The sequence below is a fragment of the Triturus cristatus genome, unplaced genomic scaffold (genome assembly GCF_964204655.1).
Source record: "Triturus cristatus unplaced genomic scaffold, aTriCri1.1 SCAFFOLD_440, whole genome shotgun sequence".
Lineage (NCBI taxonomy): Eukaryota > Metazoa > Chordata > Amphibia > Caudata > Salamandridae > Triturus > Triturus cristatus.
The window spans coordinates 115486-143365 of NW_028188525.1; the positions used below are offsets into that span (position 1 = coordinate 115486).

A 27880-nucleotide genomic window follows, 5' to 3' on the forward strand; every position below is an offset into this window, starting at 1 on the left:
CAGCGCTGTGGTAACTTCAACATCTGCAGAAAGCAGTGTTTGTGCCAAATTTAGAATTACAAATTCTGCGCTAAGAGAGCTTGGACCCAACAACTTAAATTCCAGCAGGGCACTTTACATAAACCACACCCTGGAGTTCCACTGATTATACTGCAACGCATGTCCTCTGTTTCCACCTTCAACACGCCATGCACAGTTTGCCTGCTATGAATGTCTACATTTACCTAGTTCTATCTCCGTTTGCACATTTTAGTTTCTCGCATTGTCTTGAAGTGCTTCAAAGTGCCAAAAGGTAACAAGGTGCCATCACTGAAATACAATACTTGAATAGGTAGATAACATCAGTCGAGGCGTCCACTGTGCTACACCTGCGCCACCCGAAACCCAGGGATTTCAAAATTTATCAGAACGTTAAATCCGTTGCATGCTCTACAGGAATAATTGGACAATCACAGAGAACCCCATCCTTTCCACTGCTTCTGGCTGAGGTTTCTATAACCTTTCTGTTTATTCTACTCGTACGACTTTCATACTTAAGTATGTCATCCAATAAAGTGCGACCGGCACCTACTCTGGACCAGAAGGATGAATGTCCTCTAGGCTACGCCTGCCTGGCTGGAGGCAATGCAGGTGTAATTACCAGCATCCAAGGCCTGCACCTGAGAAAAGGGGAGGAGAGTAATAGTGACACAGTTGTTTTGTCTTGATTTCAGTTACTGCACATCTTCCTTCAGTATAGGACAGAGGGGCAGCAACACCCTTAGACTCTTGTTGTAAAATGTGCCCTAAACATGGTTTACATGCCATTCCCACAATGCATTGCACATTCGAAGGTAATGTCCTACATGTGTGATGTTGTCTGCGCTTCTGTATTTGTGCCCCCCGCTCTTCGAGCTGTGCTGTATCTTGGAGCAGTAGGACACCATCAGGCGCGCAAAGCCCATAGGGCTAAAAGGTCTTCAGCCCTCCCCCCGTCATGTGTCTCTGGGTTGCTACAGCTCGAGCTGCTGTGAGCTCGGCTGGGCAGTGTCTGGAACCTTCTCTCCCGCACGCCCCAGTTTTTCACAGTTCTTTAAAGACCATTTGCATATTTACATACCTTTAGAAACTGGTTACCGAGGCAAAGTTTTTTTTTTCTGATTCCAGTATCCCCTGGGCCCCAACTCTGCCTATTCCTTACATTTGTATTTTACATTTACTGCTGTAGTGTGAGAATGCTTTTCATGAACAGGAGTATAAAGTAGGGTTGCCAATTGAAAAATACCAGCCATTTGTTGTTTAAAGAGCCTGCAAAGGCCTCATCTTGACAATGATAGGGGTATAAACAAAATAGTATGTATTCATTTGTAATGTGACTTTTAATTATCAGTCATGGATCATTCAGGCAGCCCTAGAACACAATTAAAAATGCTTTCTATTTGTATTTGCTGTTGGAAGTATGCACAGATAAGTGCTGAAAATACTTCTTTAGGTGACTTTTTATTTTTGTACAGCCAGGGACATCGATCTGGCAACCCTAATCACAAGACTGGAAGTTTGTTGCAAGATCAGCATATTTATTTCCACCACATGCACTCACAATGCACTTGCGCTGTTCCTGTACTTCACCCTGCAGTGACACGAGCGCACTGCTCACCCTGCACTTATGTGATACTTCACTCACCTGTCCCCCTCACTGCTCAATCTGCAATCTCACTCAAGCCCATCACTAACCATACATTCATTCGTCCCACTCTGCACTTACATCTGCACCCAAATTTATATGGTTACCTCACTCACCCTGCAGTCACTCCTCTTACCCTACTCTCACATCTCTCACCGTACACTCACATGGGCACTCCTGCGCCCCCACACAGTGCAAAGGGTTAATGTGCCTGCTACAAAGAATGTGTACCATGCAGATCAAAGAACGGAGTGTGAGTAAACTATGAGTAGCATTATAAAAAAAATGAAATGTTTGTCAGAAAGGGGCTATTGAGAGATGAGGTGCATTGTTGGTTAGTAGTAGTGAGGGAATTCATGGAGAAAGAGGAAATGGGGGAGGGGGTGCCAAAAAAAAGACTGTGCACTGTCTGCGACCCATGCTAGGGCCAGACCTGGCTGAGAGTGTTCGCTCCGCCCGAAGTTCAGGTCTAGCTGCGCCCCTGTACACATATCTTGGCATGTCGTGCCCCATCAAGCTATTTGTCCTAAATTACAAAAGTACACATTTACATGCACTGCAATCCAGCCTTTCAGGGTGCCCCTTGATAGAGACAGCTCTGTTTTTGCCCTGATGGCCTGGAATAATTCCTAAACAGATACTTGTAAATACTATCATTTTCATTCCTTTTTAATGTGATTGATGTGAGAGAGTCTATTACTATGTGCAGAGAAATGTTTGTTTGATGCAACAACCATAAAAAAGTTTATCTTACATCAAAATGGGTCCTCACATTTGAGAAATTGAAAGATTTCACAGATATTATTCGCTGTAAAATTAGTGGGCTGCTGCTGTGTTACAACAGTGAAAACACACATCAACACTATCTCTGAATATTGGATGTAAACACTTTTAGAATTTCTGGATGTGGAGCACAACCTGAGGACGGCAGTAGCAAAAATCCATCCACAGACTGACTGACCGTCTTTGTGGCAAAAAACAGGCACACTTGTCACATTAATGTTGGTGGTGTTATTTTCAATCTATGTCATGTGTAAAACAAAGCACCCTAGTAAAAACAATTTGTGCACATGCTATCTTGGAAAACTGTGTTTTGAGCTGTGTAATAAGCCTGTGCCATTTAACCACACCCACTCACAAACCTGCAGTTTACTAAACACTCTTATTGTGTTGAACATTATCTGCCTGATATGGCCTGGGATATGCGGGTGGCGGCCGATTATTTAGTGTACCAGATTCCAGAAATTTGTTAGGTGGTAGGGGGGCCCGGCATCTAAAACAATTCAGCTGGGGGGGGAAAGCTCAACCTCCAAAAATTTGAAGACCTCTGGAGTAATGTCTCAAATTGGGAATTTAAGCGTTGGTCTGTTCCCGTATACTTGCCATAAGATTCAATATCGCCCTGAAAAAGGTTTTGTCTTTTAATAGTATCAAGGCACAGTCCTAGCTACCCCCCTCCCCCCCCAAATAAAAACATGTGTATGTTAATTCTCCATACCTCGGTATAACGTCATCCAAGATGGGCAGCATGAGTTAGAATGATGGAGGGGCCTTCCCCGAAACAAATGGCAGTTAACATTTTTTTTTTAATTGGAGGGGGGGGAGGGGGGCGGGGGTTTGCGGGCAAGAAGAAACCTCCGATAAAGACGTGATCTAACAATCGGAACCAGAGCTGCCCCCCTCCTCCTTTAACACTGGGCAGATTAATGGTGTGGCTCTTCTGACGCCTTTACCCGCTTTCTATTCATAGTTCGCTAGGTTTTTTCCTTTCGTTTTTCATGTTTTGAATGGTGTTTTTGCTGCCCGGGGTTAATGAGTAAAACAATTTGCTCAGGCCTCGTGAGAGCTGAACTGCAGGATTTTATATTCCTTCCCTCCTCCCTTAGAGATTATTCAAACATGTTTACAGCAACAGAGCTAGAAAGGGAGCTTGAGAGCTTTGAAGAGAAATGTGCAATTTCCCTCGAAATCCGTGCTCCTGCTGGTGCGGTGGAGTTTCCTTCCGTAGGGGGAGTTGTCTAGTCCGAGGTTTGGCATTCGGTGCCCTGCTAAGGAAGGCTCACAGAAACCTCTCGGCCCATGTGCTGTGTGCGGAAGGAGCTTGTCCTTGTAGTTGTTGAGAGACATTTTCAGAATTGGTCTTATTCAATCACGATGAACAGGGGTTTGAGGTGGGAGGAAGGGGACACGGCTATTCGCTTTAGTAGTAAATAACTGAAAGGCAAGTATCTGGTCGCGTGACAGACTCACAGCTCTTTGTTTAAAACAGGCCTGACCATTAGTCGAGCGGTAATATTTATTTCCACTTTCGGCCTGCAGTCTTCATCATTCACTATTGATCACCCGGGTTAATCGCATGCTAACCATATAGGCATAGTAACCACACTATATGATTGTATATGTATAACTTTGCCTCAGTTAGCTTATGTTAACCCTGTTACAGGCTTTGTGCTTTTCATTTTCCCTTTAAAAAAAAAAAAAACAATGAATAAAGTATTTTGGAAAAAAAAAAAACAGGCCTGACCAGCAGACGTCCGATGTCCTTGTACTTCACGGCTCTATAAATGCACCTGAGCCCAGGACTATGATCCTGTTTAAAGTTTTCTGGGCACCTATACCCGATAAACCACGTCCCCTCAGATCTGACCTGCAGTATCCCTCATTTCAGCAAAGAGTCCCACGCACACTGGTATGCCAGTTCTTGAATCCAGATTCGCCACACGTCCTGGTTTACTGTACCAGGCACACACATGCAAATAATTCCGCTAGCGCACACCCATACTGACTTTCAGCAACATTACTGTTCAAAACATTGTCCTTGTCAGACCAGTTCTCAGGGCCTCTGTGATAGATTTTTTTTTTTAAACCATTTTTATTGCAGGACCAAGTACAGCGTATAGGAAGCAGGAGGCGTGTCAGTAATGCAGGTTTCCCGCCCCCCCCCTTATCCGTCAATTCGTGCAGCGTACACAGCCCTACTGCCCACATCCCGGAGGCCGGGCGGCGTCACATAGACATATGGCACATTAATATGATACTGTTAGGAGCAAATTTCCGGGGGGGAGCCCCGCTGTCCGCTTTTGATCTCTCTCCCGCTGCTCCCTCGGATACGCACATAACTTACAAACTACCTCCAGAAAACCTGAAACTTATGAACTCCCCTGTCCACCCGCCCCTCCCTAGTGCCCTCCCCATTGCGCCTGGCCAGGAACAGATAGCGTGTATGGTGGGTAGCAGGAAAAATACAGTAATCCCTCATCGTGTGTGTTTGGCAGGGGGGCCTAATGCACGACTTCGTCCGCTGCGCCCCCAGAAGTCTCATCTTCCTCCCCACTGGCTTGGCTATCCCGCAGGGCCTGCACCATCACCTCCCATTCCATTGCCACCGCCTGAGCCCTGTCGTCCGGTTTTCGGTGGGCTAATTGGTACCTGAGTGTGCTCTCGCTAGCCGCCCATTTGATAAATTAATTCCGCCATCTTTGGTGTGTAGGCCCCGCCTTCGACTTCCACCCTTTCGTCACCTCTCTCTTTGCTAGTAGAAGGCCCATGTCTATGAACTTGCTCGACATTGTATTCTTGGGCGTGTGCGGGAACCAGTGGAGTATACAAACGGCCGCGTCATATTCTAGGACTCTATCTGCCACGTCGTTCAGCGTGTCTCCGACCCCCTCCCAGTACTCCCGCAGGTGTGGGCAGGTCCTCAGCATGTGGACCAGGTCCGCTCCCACTCTGTTACATCGAGGGCACGCAGCCTCCGCAGCTCCAAAGTATTTCCTAATCTTGTCTGGGGTAAGGTACGCCCTGTGGAGCACATAAAAATGTATCAATTGGAATCGCGCATTCCTCGTGCTGTTTCTGGCTCTGCGCACCAGCTGCGCCCAAGTAGTGTCAGGGATGTCCACCTGTAGGTCCAGCTCCCACTTGTTCTTTAACGCGGTTAGGGGCTGGAGGGTCTCCTTTACCATCCGTGAGTAGAGACACGTCACTGCCTTAATGGTGCCAGCCGACATCATCGTGTATTGACACGCCTGCGTCGTTGCGGGCTCAACTAGGCCCTCACCCCAGTGCGCCTGTATGGCTCTCACCAACGCCGCATGCAAGAGGTAATCCCCTCTCGGGAGGTCGTAGCGATCCCGCAGAGACTGAAACGGGGACAGCACGCCATCGTCGTACAGGTCCCCCAACACCTGCAGACCCGCCTCCTCCCACAACTGCAGCCTCGACCAATCTCCCCCATGGGGAGCGCTGTCACCATGCCCAGGGGGATTTCGGGCGCATATGGGTGTCTGACTCCCGCCCGCCTCTGCGAGCTGTTCCAGCATAAACGGAACGTACGCTCCTCTTGGGTCAAATCCCCAAGCGCCAGCCTCTGCTGTAGGGTGATGTAAGCCAGCACATGGCGAGGAGTGCCATCGTCCCTCCCACTCTCTGGACCCCGGTATACCCTCGCCACTTCCTGCGTAAAGGACTGCAGTTGTGCAGCGAAGTAGTAGAGATCGAAGTTTGGGACCGCCAGACCCCCCTCGTCTTTTGGGCGGGTCAACGTCTTGAGCGCTATTCTGCGTCTACCCGAGCCCCACAAGAAGGATGTTATTAGAGACTTGAGGTGCTTAAAGGTCGCTCCAGGCACCCACACCGGGAGGGTCCTGAAGAAATATAGTAAGCGGGGCAAGGCAATCATCTTCAGGAGGGATATGCGGCCCACTACCGACAATGGCAGGGTGGCCCAGAAAGACATGCACCCTTGTAGGGCACGGATGCAACGCCCTATATTGCCCCCCAGCAAGGCCGGGGCGTCATGATATATGTGAACCCCCAGGTAGTCAAGACAGTGAGGCTCCCATCTAATCGATTGGCAGGCGGGGGGCTGCTCCTCCACTTGCCGCAGGGGGAATAGGCAAGTCTTGTTCCTGTTAACCCGGAGGCCAAACCGTGCCAGGAGCTCCCGCGCACCCCGCACCGCACCGTCGGAGTTCTCTAGGAAGAGGAGAAGATCGTCCGCGTATAGCGATATAAAGTGGCGGTGCCCCCTAAAATCCAGCCCGCCGTAGTGGTTGCCCAGCCTAGCCATGGCCGCCAGGGGCTCTATTGCTAGTGCAAACAGCAGGGGGGACAACGCACAGCCCTGCCGGGTGCCGCGCTCCACCTCAAACTGCTGCGACACCAGCGTGCCCACTTTCACGCGCGCCTTCGCCGAGGAATATAGCACCTTTGTCCAGTGTATGTAGTCATCGCCCAGGCCGAATCTCCGCATCACTTTGAACAGGTATTCCCATTCCAGACTATTGAACGCCTTTTCAATGTCGATCGATAGTACCAGAGGCAACTGCGCCTCGGGCGGTGGATCATTCACCAGCCTGATCAGCCGCTGGATGTTGTGGGTGGTGTTGCGGGTGGGTATGAACCCAGATTGATCCTTGTGGACCAACACCTGCATGTGACGCAACAGTCTGGTCGCTAGGATGGTACTGAGAATCTTGTAGTCGGTAGTGAGCATTGATAAGGGCCGGTAGGACGCGGGATCAGTGCTTTCTCTGCGTGGCTTCAGTAGAGGGATCATTATGGCCTCGCGCATGGAGCGCGGGAGCCGTCCTCTGTCCCTGGCCTCATTGTAGACAATTTGAAGCCGGGGAGCCAGCCGCTCCAAGTACTGGCTGTAAAACTCTATGGGGAGGCCGTCCAGGCCCGGGGTTTTATTGCGGGCCTTCCGCTTTACAGCTCCTTTGATTTCTGCTAAGTCTATTGGGCCACCCAGGGCATCTGCGTGCTCCCGGTCCAACCGTGGCAGGCGCAGCTCGTCCAGGTACGCCTCTATTTCTTCATCCCGTGCCAGGAGTGCGCTTTTATACAAACACACATAGTAGGACCGAAAACCTTCCAGTATGGCTGGTTGTGTGGTACCCACACGGCCCTCCCTGTCCCGTAAGGCTAATATGGGCTGACTGCTGCAAGCAGGGTTTGCTAACCAGGCTAGCAGCGTCCCAGCCTTATCCCCCTCGGCGTGTGTTTTAGTCAGGTATGTTCTATAATCGAAGCTGCGAAGACGCTCGACCTCCACCGCGACTGCCTCACGCGCCTCGCAAAGCCCGTCCTGCAGCTCGGGACGGCCGGGGCGCGCCACCTTGGCCACTCTCAGCGCGCGTTCTGCTTTCTCTAAGTCGTCCAGCAGGGTCTTCCGTATTCCCGCGTATTTCCCAATGCAATGGCCCCTCACCACTATTTTAAAGGCATCCCACTCCGCTGCCCTAGAGGTCGCGGTGCCATCATTCTCCGCAAAGTAGTGCCCAACTCTTTCACCGAGCGATTCACGGAACGGCGGATCATCTAACGTGTCCGGCCGCAGTCACCATGTCGGGATGCGCGGGACCTCATTCATCCACCCTAGCGACAGTAGCAGGGGATTATGGTCGGAGACGGTGCGCGCCAGATATTCCGTCCCAGCCACCGCCGGGAGAACCGAAGAAGAGCACAGGAAAGCGTCCAGTCGGACATGAAGGTCATGGAGGCCGGAGTAGAACGAGTAGTCCCGCTCCATCAGGTGCTGAGCGCGCCAAGCGTCGGTCAGGCCCCACCTGTCCTGCCAGTCCGATCCAGTTTTCGCCAGTTGGTGCATCGGGGACGTGGGCAGCGGCGGGTGTGACCTATCTAGTGTGGTATCTGCTATGGAATTGAAGTCGCCCCCTAACAGCACCGGGCCCGCGAGGTAGCCAGCCAGCACCCCTGAGAGACGCGCAAAGTAAGTCGCCTGGTCCACATTAGGCGCATAAATGCTTCCTAGAACTATGTGCTTGCCCCTAAGTTTGCCCTCCACCGCTACATACCGCCCCTCCGGGTACGCTGTGTGTCGAGTTACCTGAAAGGGAGTGCCCGCCCGTATCCATATTAATATCCCTCTAGCGAAGGCGGAGTACGTGGTGTAGAACAGTTGGCCCCTCCATCTACGCTGCAGGGCAACGCCCTCCTTCTTCGTGAGGTGGGTTTCCTGCAGAAACGCTATCTGAACCCCCCTACGGACCAAGTAGGCATGCACCTTATGTCGCCTTGCCATGGAGTGCAGCCCCCTCACATTCCAAGTCACACATTTTATCGACCCCGCATTAGCCATAGTCCCATATCGCACGGCATGTAACACAGATAAACCAGCTCCAGGCGCATGTGGTGGCACTATTCCCTCCCTCCCTCAGCACTACCCCTACCCCCCCTCTCTGAATTGCGCCTTGAGCCCCCACAACTACTCCAGGCCCCACCCCCCCCAGAACAGGACCTAACTTCACAAAAGCTGTTCCCATCCAAACTGTGTACGAGCAACCGCGCTCACAAACCCGCTAATCCGCAGTCTACACTACGGAGGCCTTATGGGCCCTGTGGGGCGACGACTAGTCACAAGAACCCAGCCATTGACTCCTACCCCCCCGCCCCGCAATACGCACGAAGCACACTAGTGTCCAATCTTACTGTATGCTGCTCAGGTAACTGGTAGGGCGAGTCCCGGCCACCGTAGCACATCAGGAGGCACCTGTCCGACGCTCAGCCCTCAATGATCTCTTCCGATGTCTGCGGCGTGACCACCGGGCCCTTCGTGCTGCTTGAGTCCGAGTGCCCCGACTCCGAGTCTGTGCCCCGGTCCTCCGAGCCAGAGGCCCGTTCCGACGGGACGGATGCTGCACCTGACAGGACCATCACCGCTCGCAACGCAGCCCTCCGGCCGTCCTCCGTCTGGGAGTCAGTCGGTCTTCTGGGCCCCCGCCTGCGCCCACGGGTCCCCCGCGATGCCCCCGCCGGCCGCTGCTGACGATGGCCCTCAGTTCCTCCGGCCCCGGTCCGGGCCGCGTCCGCTCTGTAAGTGTCCCACCAGGACCATGCCTCCGCCGCCGAGAGGAAGAACAACGTGTTGCCATCCGCTACCACCCTGAGCTTGGCCTGGAAGAGTAGCGAGTATTGGAGGCCCACAGAGCGAAGTTCCTTTTTGATGGGGAGGAAAGAGGCGCGCAGCTTTTGGGTCTCGAACGTGTAGTCCGGGAATAGCGTAACCTTGCTATTTTCAACCTGGAAAGGACCCGCATCTCTGGCCCGTTGCAGCAACCAGTCTCTGTCCTTGTAGTGCAGTAGTTTGACGATCACGGGACGAGGCGGCTGGCCCGGTCTAGGGGGTCTGGCAGGCACACGGTGCGCACGTTCCAGCGTGAAGAAGGGTGACAAGCCCTCCGGGGCCACGGCCGTCCGCAGCCAACCGTCCAGGTAGCCCACCATGTCCGAGCCCTCTGTTTTTTCCGGAAGGCCTACCAGGCGCACGTTATTGCGCCTGCTGCGATTCTCAGCATCCTCAGCCCTCCTTTCCAATGCATGTATCCGATCCAGCGCCTCCGTCAGCCGACCCTCAACCGATTTTTGCGCCGGTAGAAGGTCCGTCAGGGTGGACTCCGCAATCTTGACCCTGTCCGCCAACTTGCCGTGATCAGCCCGCAGGAGACCCAACCCCGTAGCCACCTGCGCTATATCTTGGTGTAGCGCGTCTTTCGTGGTCGCGATGGCCTCCAGGATACGATCCTGCATCTGTTGCAGGTCCGTTGGGTTCTGCTGGGCCCCCGCAGGCGCCCCTGATGAGGGGCCTCCGTCGCCCCGTCCTCCTTTCGGTTTCCCCATGGTGAGGCGCTATGCGCGATCCGGCTGGTCCCAGAGTCTCGAGGCCGGCGGCGGGCCCCTCCCGCTGAAGCAATAGTCCACTGAGTGTGCGCCTCTCGACGGGGACGGTCAACAATGGACCTCACGGCCACGTCCCCCCGCCCCCACCGCAGTCCAAGTCGCAGACCCGCCTCCCCGCTCGAGCCGCCGCAGGGCCTCTGTGATTGATGGGCATTTATGTAGTCCTCGATGGAAATAGTCCCTGAAAAAATACAAACCAGGTACTACTGCAGCTCAGTGAATTGCCAGGTACGTCGTATGTAGTTTTTTTTTTTTTGCAGTATTTATTATTTACAGTTTCCAGATCTACATAAATCTACACTTAACCATTGTAAAGAATATTAGAGAGAAGGAAAGAGGAGAAACATAGAAGAAAAGGCAGATCAATATTATAACTGATGTTAAGCTGAAGTAAAAAGCCCTCTACAATAGGGTCTCACATGTGTTTACACCATATTAGTCATTTATGTAAGACTACAAGAAAGTCAGAAACATAAATGTGAGACCAACAAAGATAAGGGGGGTGACTGCCTAATGTGCTGTCTATCATCTCCTTGTGTTTGCTTAGTTTGCCCTAAGTTGGCCGGGTATGCCCAGACGTGGGCCCCTTGCTCACTTTGCCACTGGATTCAAGCTAGCCTGGCTGATGAGGTATGTTAGCCCAAAACCATTCCCATGATGCTTGTTTCCGGTCCAGGGAAGACATGGCTTGGCAGTTTGGGCTGGACTGTTCCCATGAGGCACAGGGCCAAGACTGATTTGCATATAGCTGTGTCTGAACTGGGGTGGCGAAGTGAGCTAAAGAATGATGATGGATTCAACCCAGATCTGTGACTGGGGGTGAGTGTCTGAAAAGTTTCAGCACTCTGTCCATTTTCTCCTTGTTTGTCCTATACCTGGTGTGTCACGCAGTTTGGTGTTTACTTTCCCTCCATGTTAAAGAATAGTAAATGTTTCAGCACCCAAGCTAATGTGCTGCATAGCCAAATACATATAAGGTCCCAAAGGCGAGAACGATTGCATTGCAAATGCTTTTTGTTTCTTCTGTCACGACAAACATGTTAACATAATGACTGAATGAGTGCTAGGTAGACTTGTTAAACGTGGTTCATAACTGGAATGCAACTATATTGTTTTGGGGATGTTACATTAAGCGCATGCACACATGTCGTTAATTAATCCGCCCTCCTGTTAACCTCCTCCACCGATTGCCAAAGCCAATAGCTCACCCATAGGCAATGCTTGTTTTATTGGGTTTCAGTTACGGTTTGTTTTGGATTTTGTTGTAGGACTTGACTAGCCATCAAAACAAATCCTAAAATAATCTACTGTCTCTTTTTGACGCTGCCCAGTGTCACCTGCCTATATGTTACAACCAAAAGATCTTTGATAGTCCTTTTTCATAGTGGATCTCGGTTTACTTATCTTATTGTACCCTTGCAATGATTGAAGTGATCTTGTAAATTATAGGAATACTTAGTGTATTATTTGGTTTTGCTAATCGCTTGCCCCCATTTTATATTCATTGTATTGCTACTTAGGAATTTGTTCTTGGTATTTGAACTGAGCTATGTCTTTTACACTGGTGGTGTTTGACTATAGCCAGAATTCACATTATAGTTGTCAAATGATTGTACACATTTGGTTGTTTACCTAATTACAGAGGCCAGAACAATGCCTTTTCTGAATCTGGCCATGTTGACTGTTTTGTGCTTTACAAGTTTCAGTTTCTTCCAGCTTTTGTTTACAATTGTTTTTTTTTCTCCGTTGCATGGTCTTTTGTCAGCTTAGCAGAAGTATTGTAGCACTACTTCATTCTACTCATAAAGAGTTGGTGGTGGCCATCTTTATAACTTACATTTTGTGTGCCAGTGTTCTCTTTCTACCTTGGTACTGTCCCATTGGGTTAATGTGCCCAACTCAAATTTCTCCTGTCTCTGTAATCACTCTGTTTGTTCTCATACTTCTCACAATCTACACCAAAGCCCCTACGTGTCTATTAGCAATACTCAGTCTTGGGCCCTGTTTCGCAGAGGCAGCCCCCAACGGGGGCATAAGAGGCTGGCGCCATAACCAACGCCGGGCCCCCCCCCCCCCCCCCACCCCCGCAAAACCGGTTTTTGGCGCCAAGAGGCGCCCACAGTACAGGAGGCTACCCGCCCCCCCCCAGCCGCAGCCGCCGGCATGGCGCCAACCCCCCCGGCCAATGGGGGCCCTAGCGCCATACGAACGGCCCAATGAGGGGCAAACACCGGCAGGGGCGAGCTACGCGGGGGGGGATATAAGCATGGCTCCCCCAAGCTGGCTACTATACTTGGGAGCGGGGGAGCAGCACCGGCGAAGGACCCCCCTTTTTCTTTGAAAGCAGCGATCTTACCCGTCGTGAGGAGAATCACTGCCCGGACTCCGAAGACTGCCGTGCTGCCAGGACGCTGAAGACTGCCGTGCTGCCAGGACGCTGAAGACTGCCGTGCCGACGGGACGACCAGTGCCTCGATCAGGGACAGCTGCGCGGTCCTTCCGGAGTGGAGTCCGCCACCCGTTCTCGCCGCCTCCCCAACCAAGTGCATCGCGTCCCAAGGAGGCCGCCGAGGACAGCCCGCCGGCGGTAGGCAGCAGCGTGGGGCCGGCCACACGGCCTGGGAAGTGCAGCGGAAGGAGGAAGCGCCCACGGGAGCAGGAACCGGCGTCCCTCGTGCCCAGAAGTCCGGCGCAAGTACTGGGAAGCGGGAGGCGAACTGCTGCAGCCAGCCCCGCCCAAGCGAGAAGCAAGGTACGAGCGGACGCACGCCCGGCGGAGGACGCCTTAAAGGGGCAGGCACGACTTCACGGGGCAGGCTGAGGCAGCGTTGGATTGCCTTACAAGAGGGAGAGCACGAAGCGGCTACCGCCCCCGCTGAGGCAGCACAAACAAAGCCGGGTTGCCGGGCAACGTGAGGGAGGTGACGCACAGCATTACCGTAGCAAACCTGCATCTCGAGCGTAACGGCGGGAATTGGTGCATACAGCCAGCGGCAGCACCCCGCCTTTGGCCAAATTAACCCGGTAGCTTGGTGCATATAGCAAGCAGCAGCACCCTGCAGCGGGGAGATCCCTAAGGGCACACGAGATGGCAAAGAGGGGCAGGAAGCGCCAGCAGGAGGATTTGGGAGAGCTGTTGAAAAGGATCCGCGCTGCGTCGCAAGAGCATGGGCACGACTGGATGGACCGCTATTCGCAGGACAACAACAGCGAGGGGACAAGCGGCCAGCGGCAGATGCACGCCAGAACCCCGGCGGCCAAGAGGATAAGAAGGGCACCAGCCAAGCTCGCGGAGGCAGCCGCTCCAAAGAAAACTCCCCAGAGGAAGGCCCAACCACCTGTAGCCAGCACGGCGGCGGCGGGACCAGGCCCTGGGGGCAGTGACACGGCAACACCAGGTGAGCATATCAGCGCAATAGTGCAGGAATGTATTAAATCTATGACACCGTTGCTGTTACAGAGCTTAAGCACAGGGGCGGCAGGAGCGCAGGCACAGGGAGGTCGGGGGACTGGGGCACCGGCAGCAGCAGGGGAGGAGCGGGCTGGTCTGCCGTGGCACCTCATAGACCCAGGGCAGGCACGAGTGCAAGCACTAGGGCAGGGCGCGGCAGGGTCCGGGGGAGACAACGGGGCGCCAGTAGCAGCCTGGGGGGGCACAAGCGCGCAGGGCAGCTCACAAGTGGCACCTCCGACGGCCGAACCATATGCTAGGCCGTCACCAGGCCCGGCATCTATGACCACCAGGGCGACAGGCTTGGCATGCCTCATACCGCCAGCAGTAAAAGAGCGAATTTGGCGAAAAGAGTTTATCGATATCTTCTCCCTGTTGGAAATACAGTTAGAGGGGTTGGACTTGACGGCATGCGATAGGAAGGACGACGAAAGAAGGGAGAGGCGAAGGGAGCGCAAAGAAAGAAATTTCGACAATTGGCTAGATGCATTCAGGATCATGGCCTGCATCATAGTAGAGAAATTCCCACGCTGCGCAGCTGACTTATGGCTTTATGAAGCCAACATCCATAAAGCACAAAGGCAATTCCCAGGCGATGCATGGCTGGAATATGACAAGGGCTTTAGGCTAAAAATGCAGACGCACCCCGAAATGGAGTGGAACGAGGAAGATGTGTCCGGCTTCATCCATAAGATGATGGTAGCGAAGGAGGCCAGGTCTTGGGCGGGGAGGAGCGAGCAGTCCTTTCGGCCCCCCTTCCACAAAAGTAGAGGGAGGCCTTTTCAAAAGACCAGGCAGGGCAGTGCAGGGAGACCATCACACGCCAATGGGTCCCCGGCAATATGTTGGAAGTTTGAGGCTAACGAGTGCACATACGGGGCATCATGTAAATTCCAACACAGCTGCTCATCCTGCGGGGGTGGGCACCCAGCGGCAGCATGCAAGAGAAGAAAGGAACATAAGGGGGACAGGAAAGATGCGAAGAAATAATGAAGGGCACACGGGAGCCACAGGGGGACCCAGGGGGTGGGAGGCATTTGGGCTAGCATGGTCACCAATCAACACACACCGGTTACGCAAGCTAGCAAACAGATATCACAACAGGAAGGACGCAGAAACTTTAGTTCACGGCTTTGAGGAGGGCTTCCCCATCCCATTCTCAGGCCCCCTCCCGCCAGGCGGCACCAAAAACTTGAAATCGGCATTACTACACCCAGGAGTGGTGACTAAGAAGTTGGAGAAAGAGAGGTCCCTGGGCAGAATTGAGGGCCCCCTCCCCCCCGACATGAGCAAGGGAATGGTGATCTCCCCTCTAGGGGTGGTGCCCAAAAAGGAGCAGGGACAGTACAGGTTAATACACCACCTATCTTTCCCTGACGGCGCCTCGGTGAATGATGGGATATGCGCGGAGGTATGTTCAGTGAGCTACTCCTCGATAGACGACGCCATCGACCTTCACAGGCCGGGGAGCGCTCATGGCGAAAGCGGACATAGAGTCCGCTTTCCGCTTACTCCCGGTACACCCGGCAAGTTTCCACTTATTAGGTTTCCAGTGGGAGGGGAGGGTGTATTTCGACAAAGCTATGCCAATGGGTTGCTCGGTCTCATGTGCTTACTTCGAGATATTCAGCACCTTTGTCGAGTGGGCGCTGCATGACAGGCACCCGGTGGGCGGGAAGCTCCATTACCTGGATGACTTCCTCTTCACAGGCCCGGCTGGGTCAGCGGTTTGCGGGAACACATTGGCAGCATTTGTGGACTTGGCAGACGAGCTAGGGATCCCCTTGTCCCAGGACAAAACAATGAGCCCCTCTACTAGCATCACCTTCCTAGGGATAGAGATAGACTCGATTGCAGGGACGTCCAGGCTCCCCCCAGACAAAGTAGAGGATTTCAGGGCAGAAATTAGGGGCCTTTGCGGGCGGGAAAAAGCCTCCTTAAAGGAAATCCAAAGGCTCATAGGCAAGCTAAACTTCGCGGCCAGAGTGATCCCAGCGGGCAGGGCGTTTGCCAGGCGCTTGACACAGTTGACATGCGGGCTCCACCAGAAGCACCATCATGTGAGGCTGGGTGCGGCAGTCAAACAGGATCTGCTAATGTGGGACACTTTTCTGGCAGACTTCAACGGCGTGCTGATATGGAGGGAAGGCTGGGTGACCAGCAAGCAGATCGCGCTGTACACTGACGCTTCAGGTAGCACGGGCTTCGGGGCGATTCTGGGCGACAAGTGGTGCGCAGGGCAGTGGCCTAGCAGTTGGCATAGGGAGGGCATGACCAGCAATATCACCTTCTTAGAGCTATTCCCTATCATAGTCGCACTCACAGTATGGAAGCAGGCCCTAAAGAACATGAAGCTGACACTTTGGTCCGACAACAAGGGGGTGGTGCAAGCGATTAACAGAGGGACAGCCAGGTGCCCTAATACTTTGAGACTAATGCGCCGACTGATTAAATTACAGTTGGAGGGCAACATAGACCTGAGAGCTCGCCACGTACCGGGAGTAGAAAACGAGGCGGCGGATGCCCTGTCCAGAGCACGAATGGCAAGGTTCAGGGAGCTAGCACCCAGCGCGGAGCAGAACATGACCCCCTTTCCGGAACCACTGTGGGGCCTGGCGGGGTTGACCTGTCAGAACTAATTGGCCAGGCACTCGCCCCAGAGGCAAACAGGAGGTATAGGAAGTACGTTGCTACCGTTATGCAAGTAGGCGGCATCCAGACCCTGGGCGATGTGGGGGCAACAGGCAGAGCAACCGGAGTATTCATACAGTGGGCGTTTAACGCCAACAAGTCTAGGTCATGGGCACAAGCCCACCTGGCTGCAGTGTCACATTACAGTAAGCTGATGACCGGCCACGACCCAGTTGCATCCCACTACATCAAAACGGCAATGAAGGGTTGGAGACGCTCGGAGGGCACGAGGAGGGATAGCAGGCGCCCAATAGACTACACTAGGCTGGGCATCCTAATGGGGGCATTGCAGGGCGCGGCCAAAGACGACTTCGAGCTCCTGCTGTTTAGGGCGGCTTTTACAACCGCCTTCTTCGGGGCATTCCGCCTTAGCGAGCTGGTGGCGCCAGCAAAGACAGGGGCAGCTGAGCACTGCTTGCAAGCGGGCGACGTGGCGCCCGGGGCAGGGGAAGTGGAGATCCTGCTGAAACGATCAAAAACAGATCAGGCTGGCAAGGGAGCATTAATAAAACTACGATGCATCAGGGAACAAGGTTGCTGCGCAGTATGCGGTCTGCTGGCTTTTATGGCCATACGCCCGGCCGGTGAAGGCCCCTTATTCAGGCACAGTGATGGCACGCACCTGAGCAAATTTTAGTTCAAAGCAATGTTGCGACTCGCACTCAGCAAAGCAGGGCTGCCACCAGCTGCCTTCGGGTCCCATTCATTCCGGATAGGGGCTGCCACTACCGCCGCGCTGCATGGGATGAGCGAGGCGGGGATTCAAGCAGTTGGGAGATGGCGGTCACGGGCATACCGCACCTATGTAAGGCCCCAGCTGCTATGAGATACAGGGCGACTGGGGGAGAAGCGAAGGCACCCCCCAACAGTCAGGCACCCACATGACAATTTTGTTGCTGTCCTTTCACCGGCAGGACGGAAACCACGTTTGGTATGGGTGGTGGGCCACTCGTTTATAAATCGGATGCAAACCTGGTGGCGACGCGGGGGCCACAAGCGGGAAGGACGGCCAGGGGACACCTGCGTGCGGTGGTACGGTCGACCAGGGATGAGGTGGGACCAGCTACCGGCCACCCTGGCAGACCTACAGGCGGAGGCGGTATGGCACCCGGACGTCCTGATTATCCATCTGGGGGGGAACGATTTGGCCAAACTGGGGAGGAGAGCACTCCTCCACAACATACAGAGGGACCTCACGGAGACAGCCAAAGCCTTCAGGAGCACCTTCATTATTTGGTCGGAGCTGATCAGCAGGAAGGTATGGCGCGGGGCGGAATCCCAGAAAGCGGTCGAGAACTCCCGGAAGAAGCTGAACCTCACTGTAAGCAAATTCTGCAGAATCAATGGTTTGGAGTCAGTCAGACACGGGCTCATCCACACGGGCCGCCCAGAGCTCTATGCACAGGATGGGGTGCACCTGTCCGAGGAAGGCATGGGGTTTTTTTTGGAGCAACCTGTGGGGCGCCATGGCGGGTTGCAGGTGAAGCCGTCCCAGGAGAGAGGGGGGGAGCCGCAGGAAGACGGGAGCCTCCCTGTATTTCCCTTATTATGACCTTCCTCTGCGACTTCTCCATTTTGAGCTTCTTGTAACAGTTGTCTGCTTACAACACCGATATAATCTCACCCCACCCATCAAAAAATCAATCCCAGAATTTGATTTGTCACACACATCAAACTGCATAGCTCTGTGTTCCGACCTGTTTAACATTTTCAAGACGGAATAATCCTTTTCCCTTCATCCCCTGTCCTAATACTTTGAAGGGTCTTCATCAATGAAACATGTTTCAAACATTCAGAAATGTTACCAACATCTTATGTCACATAGGCTGATAACCATTTTTCCTAGTCCTGAACAATCGAGACTTTACCAGTCTTCTAGTGGACCCTTGCTGCTCCTTACTCAATACACTATTTTTGTACTGGACATCATTATTCAACTTGTTCAAACACTCCTGACATGCAGATGCACTTAACTCTTCCGTTTCCTGATCGAACATCGGCTAAAGACAAAGTACACTTTCAACTTGCCATCCTTCTCTGTGGTATTATGGCCACCATCTCTCTAAAAGTTCACTACCTCCCAACAAAATCAAGAAATCTGTAATTTCTGGCAGGCAGTCTTTTATGCTAACGCATCTTGAACCCATGCAAGTTCAGTTACGTTGAAGTACTAGAATCCCCACTCTCTTAATGTTCCTCAAACCTCTCGGGTTCCCTCCTGATACGCCTCCTCCCAACCTCCACTTCAGCTTTGCTGCAACCAGCACCTCTCCTCCTCTCTTGGACTTGTTACTAACCTAAACTTATATTTTATATATGAAATTTGAAACTCACTGTGATTGTATTGGCCAGTTCCATCACCGCTTTGGTTAAACTCCACTAACTGTGCTTTAATCTTAGGCATAATAAAGTGCATAGAGTTTGTAGTCAAAATGTTATTCTTTGACAAATAAAAAGGCAGTATAGAAGATAAGTTGTTGTCCCTTGTGAATTGCCTTTAGAACTAGAATGCATCTCAAAGACTTGCGAAGTCGGTTTGTTGTCGTAGACTCCCCGAGAAAATACATGGGGAGAGAGCGAGAGAGATGTAGTGCCTCAGTTAGTGAATACTGATATTCAAGATTGCATCAAATGGTAAAGTTCACTGGGGCATGCTTAAATAGCATCAAAAGGGGTGCATGTATGCATAGAAATGACCACAAAGTTAGTGCCAAGTCCTGGACAGAATGTCTATAATATTTTGTAATTGGAAATTGTCCTGCGAGAATCAGTACTCCCATTGTTTCATGAAACCACTAGCCTGTCATTTATTCATTTTTAATTGTCTCCAAATCTAGCTTCCTCTAATTAGAGTTCAGGTAATTCATTTACTTGGATTCAGAATAATATTCCCCATGGGTGTAATATGGCATTGTTGTGGGTACACCGCACACCAGAATAGCCTAATACACCAGTCTTCAAGTAGGATAAGAATATTAACAAGTAGGAAAACGTATCTTTTTTCACATCTCTTATAGTATATTTATCCAGGTACATCCTGTAACTGCCATGGTGGTCGAAAATGCTTATTAAGTGGCACAATAAGTTTCAACACTTTTTCACGTCACACACCTCACCCAAACCCCTCCCCCCGACGACTTGTGTTGAGAGTTTAAGACTACTGCTTTATTGGGTTAGCATGATCTACAGAAGGGCATTGTGGCACTCCGGAAGCAATGGCAGTTGAATTTAATTTGGAAGTTTTAAATCAAGCTGTGGACCTGATCTGAAAGAATTATCTGCATTGGAACTCTTCCGGCACACACCTCGGAAATGAAATTCAAATAAATAAGTTGTCTGTTTTTAATCTAGTTATTGCTCCTCTCAGCTGATTGCTAATATCTGCTTTCAGGGTGAAGAGATTTGTGGCTATGAAAGTTGTGAAGAGTGCAGAACACTACACCGAAACTGCCCTTGATGAAATCAAATTGCTTAAATGTGTGAGTATCTGTGTAGCATCTGTTTTAATAATTTTGAAAGTAACTGTGCCACACTGGAAGTGTTTCAACTTTCATGAACTTAATAGACCTTACATAATGAGGCAACTGTCTTTGTGTACCTTACTCTTTGTAATAAGTATTTCTTACTGCAGATACCTTACCTTTTGAGTTCTCGAAGTATCAGACTGGATCCAGAAACTTTTAAAGCTGGGCCCCTGTGTGCCGGTAGATGACCGCACGCTGCTCAACGTCGATGTTGGTCCGCTCCTGAAATGGCTCTAGAACCGCATATAGTTGCCATTTTGGCACTCTGATGTCAGTTCCTTTCTTTCTGTGCCACCAGACCAGGGATCTGGAGCTATCCCTAGTCTCTTCACAGACGTTTCTCTCAAAATTGTTTAAAAAAAACAGTGTACAAGGGCAAATATCACCCGTCAAAACTAAAGGGTTTAATCCTTGTAGGGACTGTCACAAGGAAATACGTTTATCAGACTCCAATCAGGTTGACTTGTGGTGTCTGGGGTCAGAACACGACTTCAAGGCCTGCAGTGACTGTTCCTTGATGAATCCCAAGGTAATGGGGACCATGAGACTAAGCTTTAAGTCTAGAAACACTGGAAAAACTCCATGCCCTGACCTGTCAAATTTGAAGGGAAGGCCCTATTCCCGTGTCCGGTCATTGTCTCTGTTGAAGTCTTCAGGTAAGTTGAAGAAAAAGCCTAATAAGTCCAAGCAGGATTCTGCTTCTTCCCACCATTCTTGAACTTAGGAGAAGGCGCAAGGGTGTTAACTTACCTCTTGGTCTCACTCCCAAATCTGTTCTCCTTCAGAGCAGATTCTGACCCTTGCCTGAGGCAACCTAAATTTGTGGGGCCATCAGCAATGCCACAGCAAATCGGAGAGTTCAGAGAAGCCATGCTACTGCTCTTTGGCTCATTGCCAGTTCTTCTGATGCGCCTTTAGGCTTCAAGGAACTGCGATGGTGGCCACTAGGAATTCTGCTGGCAGGTCTGCCCTCAGTACCAGGTCTCTGGACCTACTATGAGTTGCACACTGGCTTTGGTGCTGGCTCCGATCCTATTACCACTGTCCATGCCGGACCCTAGATGATCAAAGCCATTGACACCAGATGATGAAGCGCAGCCTGTTGTGTACTCTGACTTGGAGTCTGTGCCACTTCGGCCGAGGCAGCACCCTGTTCCCCTGATGCCAACCTATCAGATTCCAGTACTTTGCCCTTGCTTCTAGGAACAGACCAGATCCTTTATACTATGTTTGGACTCTGATAATGATGCATATGATGCTTGGGATGAATTTGCTCAACCATAAACGGATACAAATTGGTAGGAGTACCTTTTGGATGCCAATGGCCTGGATCCTCACCAGAAACTGGTCTGGTTTCACCCCCATGCACTGTTTAAAAAAAGATAATGTCCCCTTAACTGTAGATATGCAAAGGGCCGCCAAGGTTCTCAACTTCAGTTAACTTAATATGGAGTTGAAAACTGATAATCTCCCTGATGTGCTTCAGCCTTGGCAAACAAATACTGAGCTCCTGTTTCCATTAAATGAAGCCCTCACAGACTCTCTTCTCTGGGCCTGTTCTGGACCTCCGGTGAACAGACAGATAGCACTGCATCATCATCCAGCCCCGGGTAGCCCAGACTTCTTGACTCAGCATCCCACCTATGAGGCCCAAGTCGTGCAGGCCTCAGTGAGTAAAGTCGACCCTAATGCATGGCCTACGACACCTCCGGACAGCGACTGAAAACACATTGAAACCTTTGAGTAGAGCATGTTTTCGTTTGCCAATTTGGCCGTATGTTTTGTTATTGTCAGTTGCCTCTTAGGGCATTATACTCCCGACCTCTGGCATTTTGTCTCACAGGTGTTACCCAGGTGCCCCAGACGATTTGCGTGCTGTCCTTACGCAGGCTATTCATAATGGCCATAATTCAACAAAATGTACTACTGTCTGCTGTGGCTTGGATTGTACCTACTCTCTAGGCAGATCAATTGGCACTAGTGTGGCTCTTAGGAAACACGCCTGGATGGGTCCTCGGGCTTCCCTTGCGATGTCCAGCCCACACAATGGACATGCCTTTCGATGGCTCTTGCCTTTTTAGTGAAAAGCTGAAATCTGCCCTTGAGAGGTTTTAGGATAGTTGAACCAGGGTGCCCTCCATGGCTATGGTAGGGACTTCAAGTCTTCTTCAAATCCTTGCTTTGAGATTGAGCATCAAGAGATGACTGCCTTCAATCTCCCTTCCGAAGATGTATATGTTATCTTGGCAGCAAGGGAAAATCAGTTTAAGCCTGCCATTGGGACAAGTTTGTGGTTTGGTGCGCTACTTGACAGATTGGCCCACTTCAAGCCAGGTTATCCAAAGTATTGCTTTGTGTAGTTCCTAACCCAGTAAAGACTTGCTTTAGGCACAGTTAAATGATATCTGTACGCTTTTTTAGCCTTTTTACGATTGCCAGATCAGTTTATCCTTCTTTGCTTAAATCACTATTGTGTAATTAGTAATTAGTAATTAGTTATTGAAGTGGTAATGAAGCATTTGTATAATTCTGGCCTGAGACAGACTTATTTGCTGTCAATGAGCATGAGTAGTGAACTCTTGCACTATGCCATGATAATGAGTGATGTTGTACATTTAGGCCATGATAGATTAAACCTATTCTCTATCTTAAAGCTTTGTATGACTTGAAGAGTGTAATGGAGGTTGGCTGAAGACTTCCCGGGCCATACAAGTATTTGTAAATCAGATGAGATCTTTTTGCAGTCTTGGCATGAGTATTTATTCTCTTATGATGAGCCTCACATATTTGCAAGTGACGGTTACTATTCTTTTATTCTTTGAATTGTTTGTAAGAGATTTGCAGTATTTACAGTAGTTTGAACATGTTATGGAAATTGCACGTTCTTTTAATAAGACATGCGTATCGTGCATATTCTGGTGTATGCAGGTTCTGAGAATTACCTTCTGCTCTTCTATCTTCAGGTACGAAATACCGACCCAAGTGACCCAAAGAGAGAGATGGTGGTTCAACTTCTGGATGACTTTAAAATCCCAGGAGCAAACGGCACTCGTATCCTTCAGAGTCCTAGAATGGAGAGTTCTACTATTACAGAGCTGATTGGCTGCATTGGTAGTTGAGAAATGTCTGGGCTCCTAATGTGTTTACTTGAGCAGCACTTGTACATTTCATGGGCCCCTTTCTTGGTGCAGAGTGTTTAGACATTGAGATTTAGGTTATTTTCTCCTGGATTTCGTGTTGCGGGGAGTTGAATTGTCCTTGAGATGTATGTATGTAGTCTGTAAGTAAGTCTGTATCTGAACCATTCGTATAGTAATGGTGTTCTAGCTGCATGGTGAATTAAATTATTTTCTTTGTTTCTATTGCACTTTTCTGGGTGTATAAATCACATCTGACTCTGTCCTTGTTACTTACATCATGTTAGTTTTGTGTTGCTTTATGCCATTTCTTTTTAGTCCCTCATCCATGGATAACTAAAACGCAGATCTATTTTAGTGTAGACTAATCGTGAATGGAGGTTCTTTTCCAGGGGATCGTAAATATACTTAAGAGTGGAATTTTCCCTTCTACCTGTAGGATACTCGCACACTGTTAAAAGAAATGTAGACACAAAAAGCTTTTCAGTAGAAAAGTACGATTTAAAAATAAACCAAAGCAGTTTTGCAGCCTGAAAGAGTTCTCTATTGGCACAATTTGTTTATTTTCTTTTGAAAAAGCGATCAAATGTGCTGTAAAAGGTCACTAAAATGAAGACTGACCAAGAGTGTCTTTCACAGTCCTGTTTTAAAAGGAAATTTGAATTTAAAAGCAGGATTGTGTAGGCAGACAGGCTGCAGAATGGATATATTTTTGGGGGGGTGAGGGGGTAGAACAGACCGTGCTCCTCCCAGTCACAATATTCCAGGGTCTCTTCGTCCTCTGCCAGTGGCAGTTAGGCCAGTTCTTTTCTCTGGCTCATGGTGACAAGATTCTGGAGAACAGAACTCTGCCTTTTTAAACTTTTTTTTTTTACCCTAATACCTTTTAAGAACTTTTGAAAATAATATCCATGTTTTTTTTACCCTTTATAGTGTTTTGGGAGAAACACCCGACATGAGCTGTTTTGCTTTTTTCACAAAATACTTATGCTTTTTGCAAAATGCCCATTTGGAGAAAGGAAAAAAAAGCTCTGGCAGACAGGCTATGCATAGGTAGTGAGGATTAGACAGAGGATCACCGCCATGAAGCTTGCCATTACTGTCAAAAATTGCTCCGTATTCTTGAAGATGGAAGAAAAAAACTTCATGATCTACAGGAGGACCGCGCAGTTGACAGTAGTATACTTCAGGGAGGTCTGATGGATATAGAGGAGCAGCTTCTAACACTGTTCCATCATCCTCTGTGAAAACCTCAACAGAGGGAGATCTGAAAAGAAACCGTCTGTTATTAAATCATGTCCAGAAAAGATCTGACCGCATACAGGGTATGATTGGTACATGCTTGCTGGTATGCCATCGAGGCATTATTTCTTTCCCGTCATTTGGCATGGATTTAACATTGAAGAGCAAGCACCATTCAGTGACCAAAAAAAACCTTCAATCCCCTTTGACAGCGAGAGCTAAATCGCCATTAACGTACTTGATTCCATCGCCTTCAAGAACTTCATCGAAGGAAGAACCCTTTGCCGTCAAGGACATTGATATTGTTCAGATTGCACCTTTCAGTTGAATGGGCCAGACAGTTGAAGAGAAGACTCACAGAGACATCGTATTTGGAGCACTCAAGAGCCTATTCACCATCTGCCCATTAACACCAATGGGGTTAGCCTGTTGGTGACTTTCACCAAGATGGTTCTTATCTCCTGAGTGCCCTCTCTCCTAACCATTCATTACTAGCTCTGCGGACTACACCAGAACCTCCTAGGCATGCACATAGCCTTCTTCTATAGTCACTCCTGCACGTGATGTTAATCATTGCAGATTTAGAGCAGATATACCCATCCATGCAGAGGGTTACATCCGAAAGCCGGTCATATTTGAATAGGTTCTTTCCTTTTTAGGTCTGGTCTGGCGAGACTTTGTGAGGGCTCAAAAAATGCTAGCATGGCCAGCCTAGAGCTACAGTGCATGTGCACGGGTGCGCGCTTAGGAGCAGAGGCTGGCAAACCTCGTCATGCTCATTAAGCGCCCGCGATCACTTTCACTTTCGCCTACGATCATTTTCGCGGCGCCCCTTTGATGTTCTCGTTCAAAGAACATCAAACATCAAAGAACATGTTGTTGTGTTAATGCTTTGCTGCGCCCGTTTGACTTAGAATGTGCTTTCTCTTTCCACAAACTCGATGTTTGTGTTCCTTTATTTTGAGATGCTTTTAGTATTACTGTTTTGTGACTTAAAGAACATTAAGGAAATGTGTGAAACTGGACAACGTTCACAGAGTTTATTTCTGATCGCAGCGGCTGCTTCATGTCTGTTGCACCACTCAGGGAGTCCTTTCGTTGGCGCTTTCATGAGGACATGATGAGGAAGCTGGAAACCTTTGGCACATTCTCTTTAAAATCACAGAATGTTGGCGACTAATTAATCGATTAGACCTATGTAACGCTTTAGATCTCAAAGCGCTATGGTGGGTGCAGCAGTTACAACTCATGAAATATGAGGTGCAACTCACAAGGAGCGGGCAGGTTTGAGTGCACATTGGCTGCAATCGAACTCTTAAGATGATGGGCTGTGTGTATCCATTATCAGCACTCAGTCTTCGCTAAGTGATCTTGTTTGTTTTGTTGTTGAGTTAATGCTTTGCTGCACCCGTTTGACTTACAACGTGCTTTCTCTTACCACAAACTCGATGTTTGTGTTCCTTTATTTTGAGATGCTTTTAGTATTACTGTCACACTCACAACCACACACACACACACAACCACACACGCACACAACCCCACCCACAACCACACCCACACACAACCACACACAACCACACAACCACACGCACACCACACCCACACAACCACACACATGACCACGTACACACAACCACACACACAACCACACACACAACCACACACACAACCCCACACACAACCCCACACACAACCCCACACACAACCCCACACACAACCCCACACACAACCCCACAACCACACCCACACAACCACACCCACACAACCACACCCACACCCACAACCCCACCCACAACCCCACCCACAACCCCACCCACAACCACACACAACCACACACAACCACACACAACCACACACACACAACCACACACACACAACCACACACACAACCACACAGACACAACCACACAGACACAACCACACAGACACAACCACACACACCCACACACACACAACCCCATCCACCCACACACAACCCCCCACACACAACCCCCCACACACAACCCCCCACACACAACCCCCCCCGCACACAACCCCCCCACACACAACCCCCCACACACAACCCCCCACACACAACCCCCCACACACAACCCCCCCACACAACCCCCCCACACAACCCCACACACACAACCCCACACACACAACCCCACACACACACACACCCACACACACACACACCCACACACACACCAACCCACACACACACAACCCCACACACACAACCCTACACACACACAACCCCACACACACACACACACAAACCACACACACGCAACAACACACGCAACCACACACGCAACCACACACACAACCCCACACACAACCCCATCCACCCACACACAACCCCATCCACCCACAACCCCCCCCCACACACACAACCCCCCACACAACCCCCCACACAACCCCCCCACACAACCCCCCACCCACAACCCCCCACCCACAACCCCCCACACACAACCCCCCACCCACAACCCCCCACCCACAACCCCCCACACACAACCCCCCACACACAACCCCCCACACACAACCCCCCACACAACCCCCCCACACACAACCCCCCCCACACACACACACAACCCCCCCCCCACACACACACACAACCCCCCCACACACACACAACCCCCCCACACACACAACCCCCCCCCCACACACAACCCCCCACACACAACCCCCACACACAACCCCCCACACACAACCCCCCACACACAACCCCCCCCACACACAACCCCCCCCACACACACACACACACACAACCCCCCCACACAACCCCCCCCCACACACACAACCCCCCCACACACACAACCCCCCCAAACACACAACCCCCCCACACACAACCCCCCACACACAACCCCCCACACACAACCCCCCACACACAACCCCCCACACACAACCACACACACACAGCCACACACACACCACACTCACACACCCGCAAACCACACACCCGCACCCACACACCCGCACCCACACACACCCACACGCAACTACACACAACCATACACAACCACACACCACACACCACACACAACCACACATCCACAACCGCACCCGCAACCATACACACGCAACCATACACACGCAACCATACACACGCAACCACATACGCAACCACACACGCAACCACACCCACACACACACACAACCACGCAACCACACACACACACAACCACACACACACACACAACCACACACACACACAACCACACACAACCACACACACACAACCACACACAACCACACACACACAACCACACACACAACCACACCAAGCATTGGCATAGCCAATAGGTCTCGCCTTTGGGACCTTATAAGTGTTTAGCCACGCAACAGTTGATGTGGTTGCACCGAGGATATTGTGCTGCATAACTAAATACTTAGAAGGTCCCAAAAGCTATTGGCTATGCCACTGCTTGTTTCCTCTAGCAGATGCTACTCCCTTACACTCACTCTCTTCCACGTGTCACTAGTT

At 50.7% G+C, this 27880-nt stretch overlaps 1 protein-coding gene across 1 annotated transcript in view; it reads left to right on the forward strand.

Annotated features, from left to right (window-relative positions):
* Positions 1-26223, forward strand: part of LOC146768966 (SRSF protein kinase 1-like) — an 82353-nt gene extending 56130 nt beyond the window's left edge. The window contains exons 4-5 of the mRNA XM_085640585.1: positions 19900-19987; positions 22996-26223. Of these exons, the coding sequence (XP_085496711.1) occupies positions 19900-19987; positions 22996-23151 (244 nt within the window). The 3' untranslated portion in view covers positions 23152-26223. The remainder of the gene's footprint in view (positions 1-19899; positions 19988-22995) is intronic.
* Positions 26224-27880: the final 1657 nt, after the last annotated feature.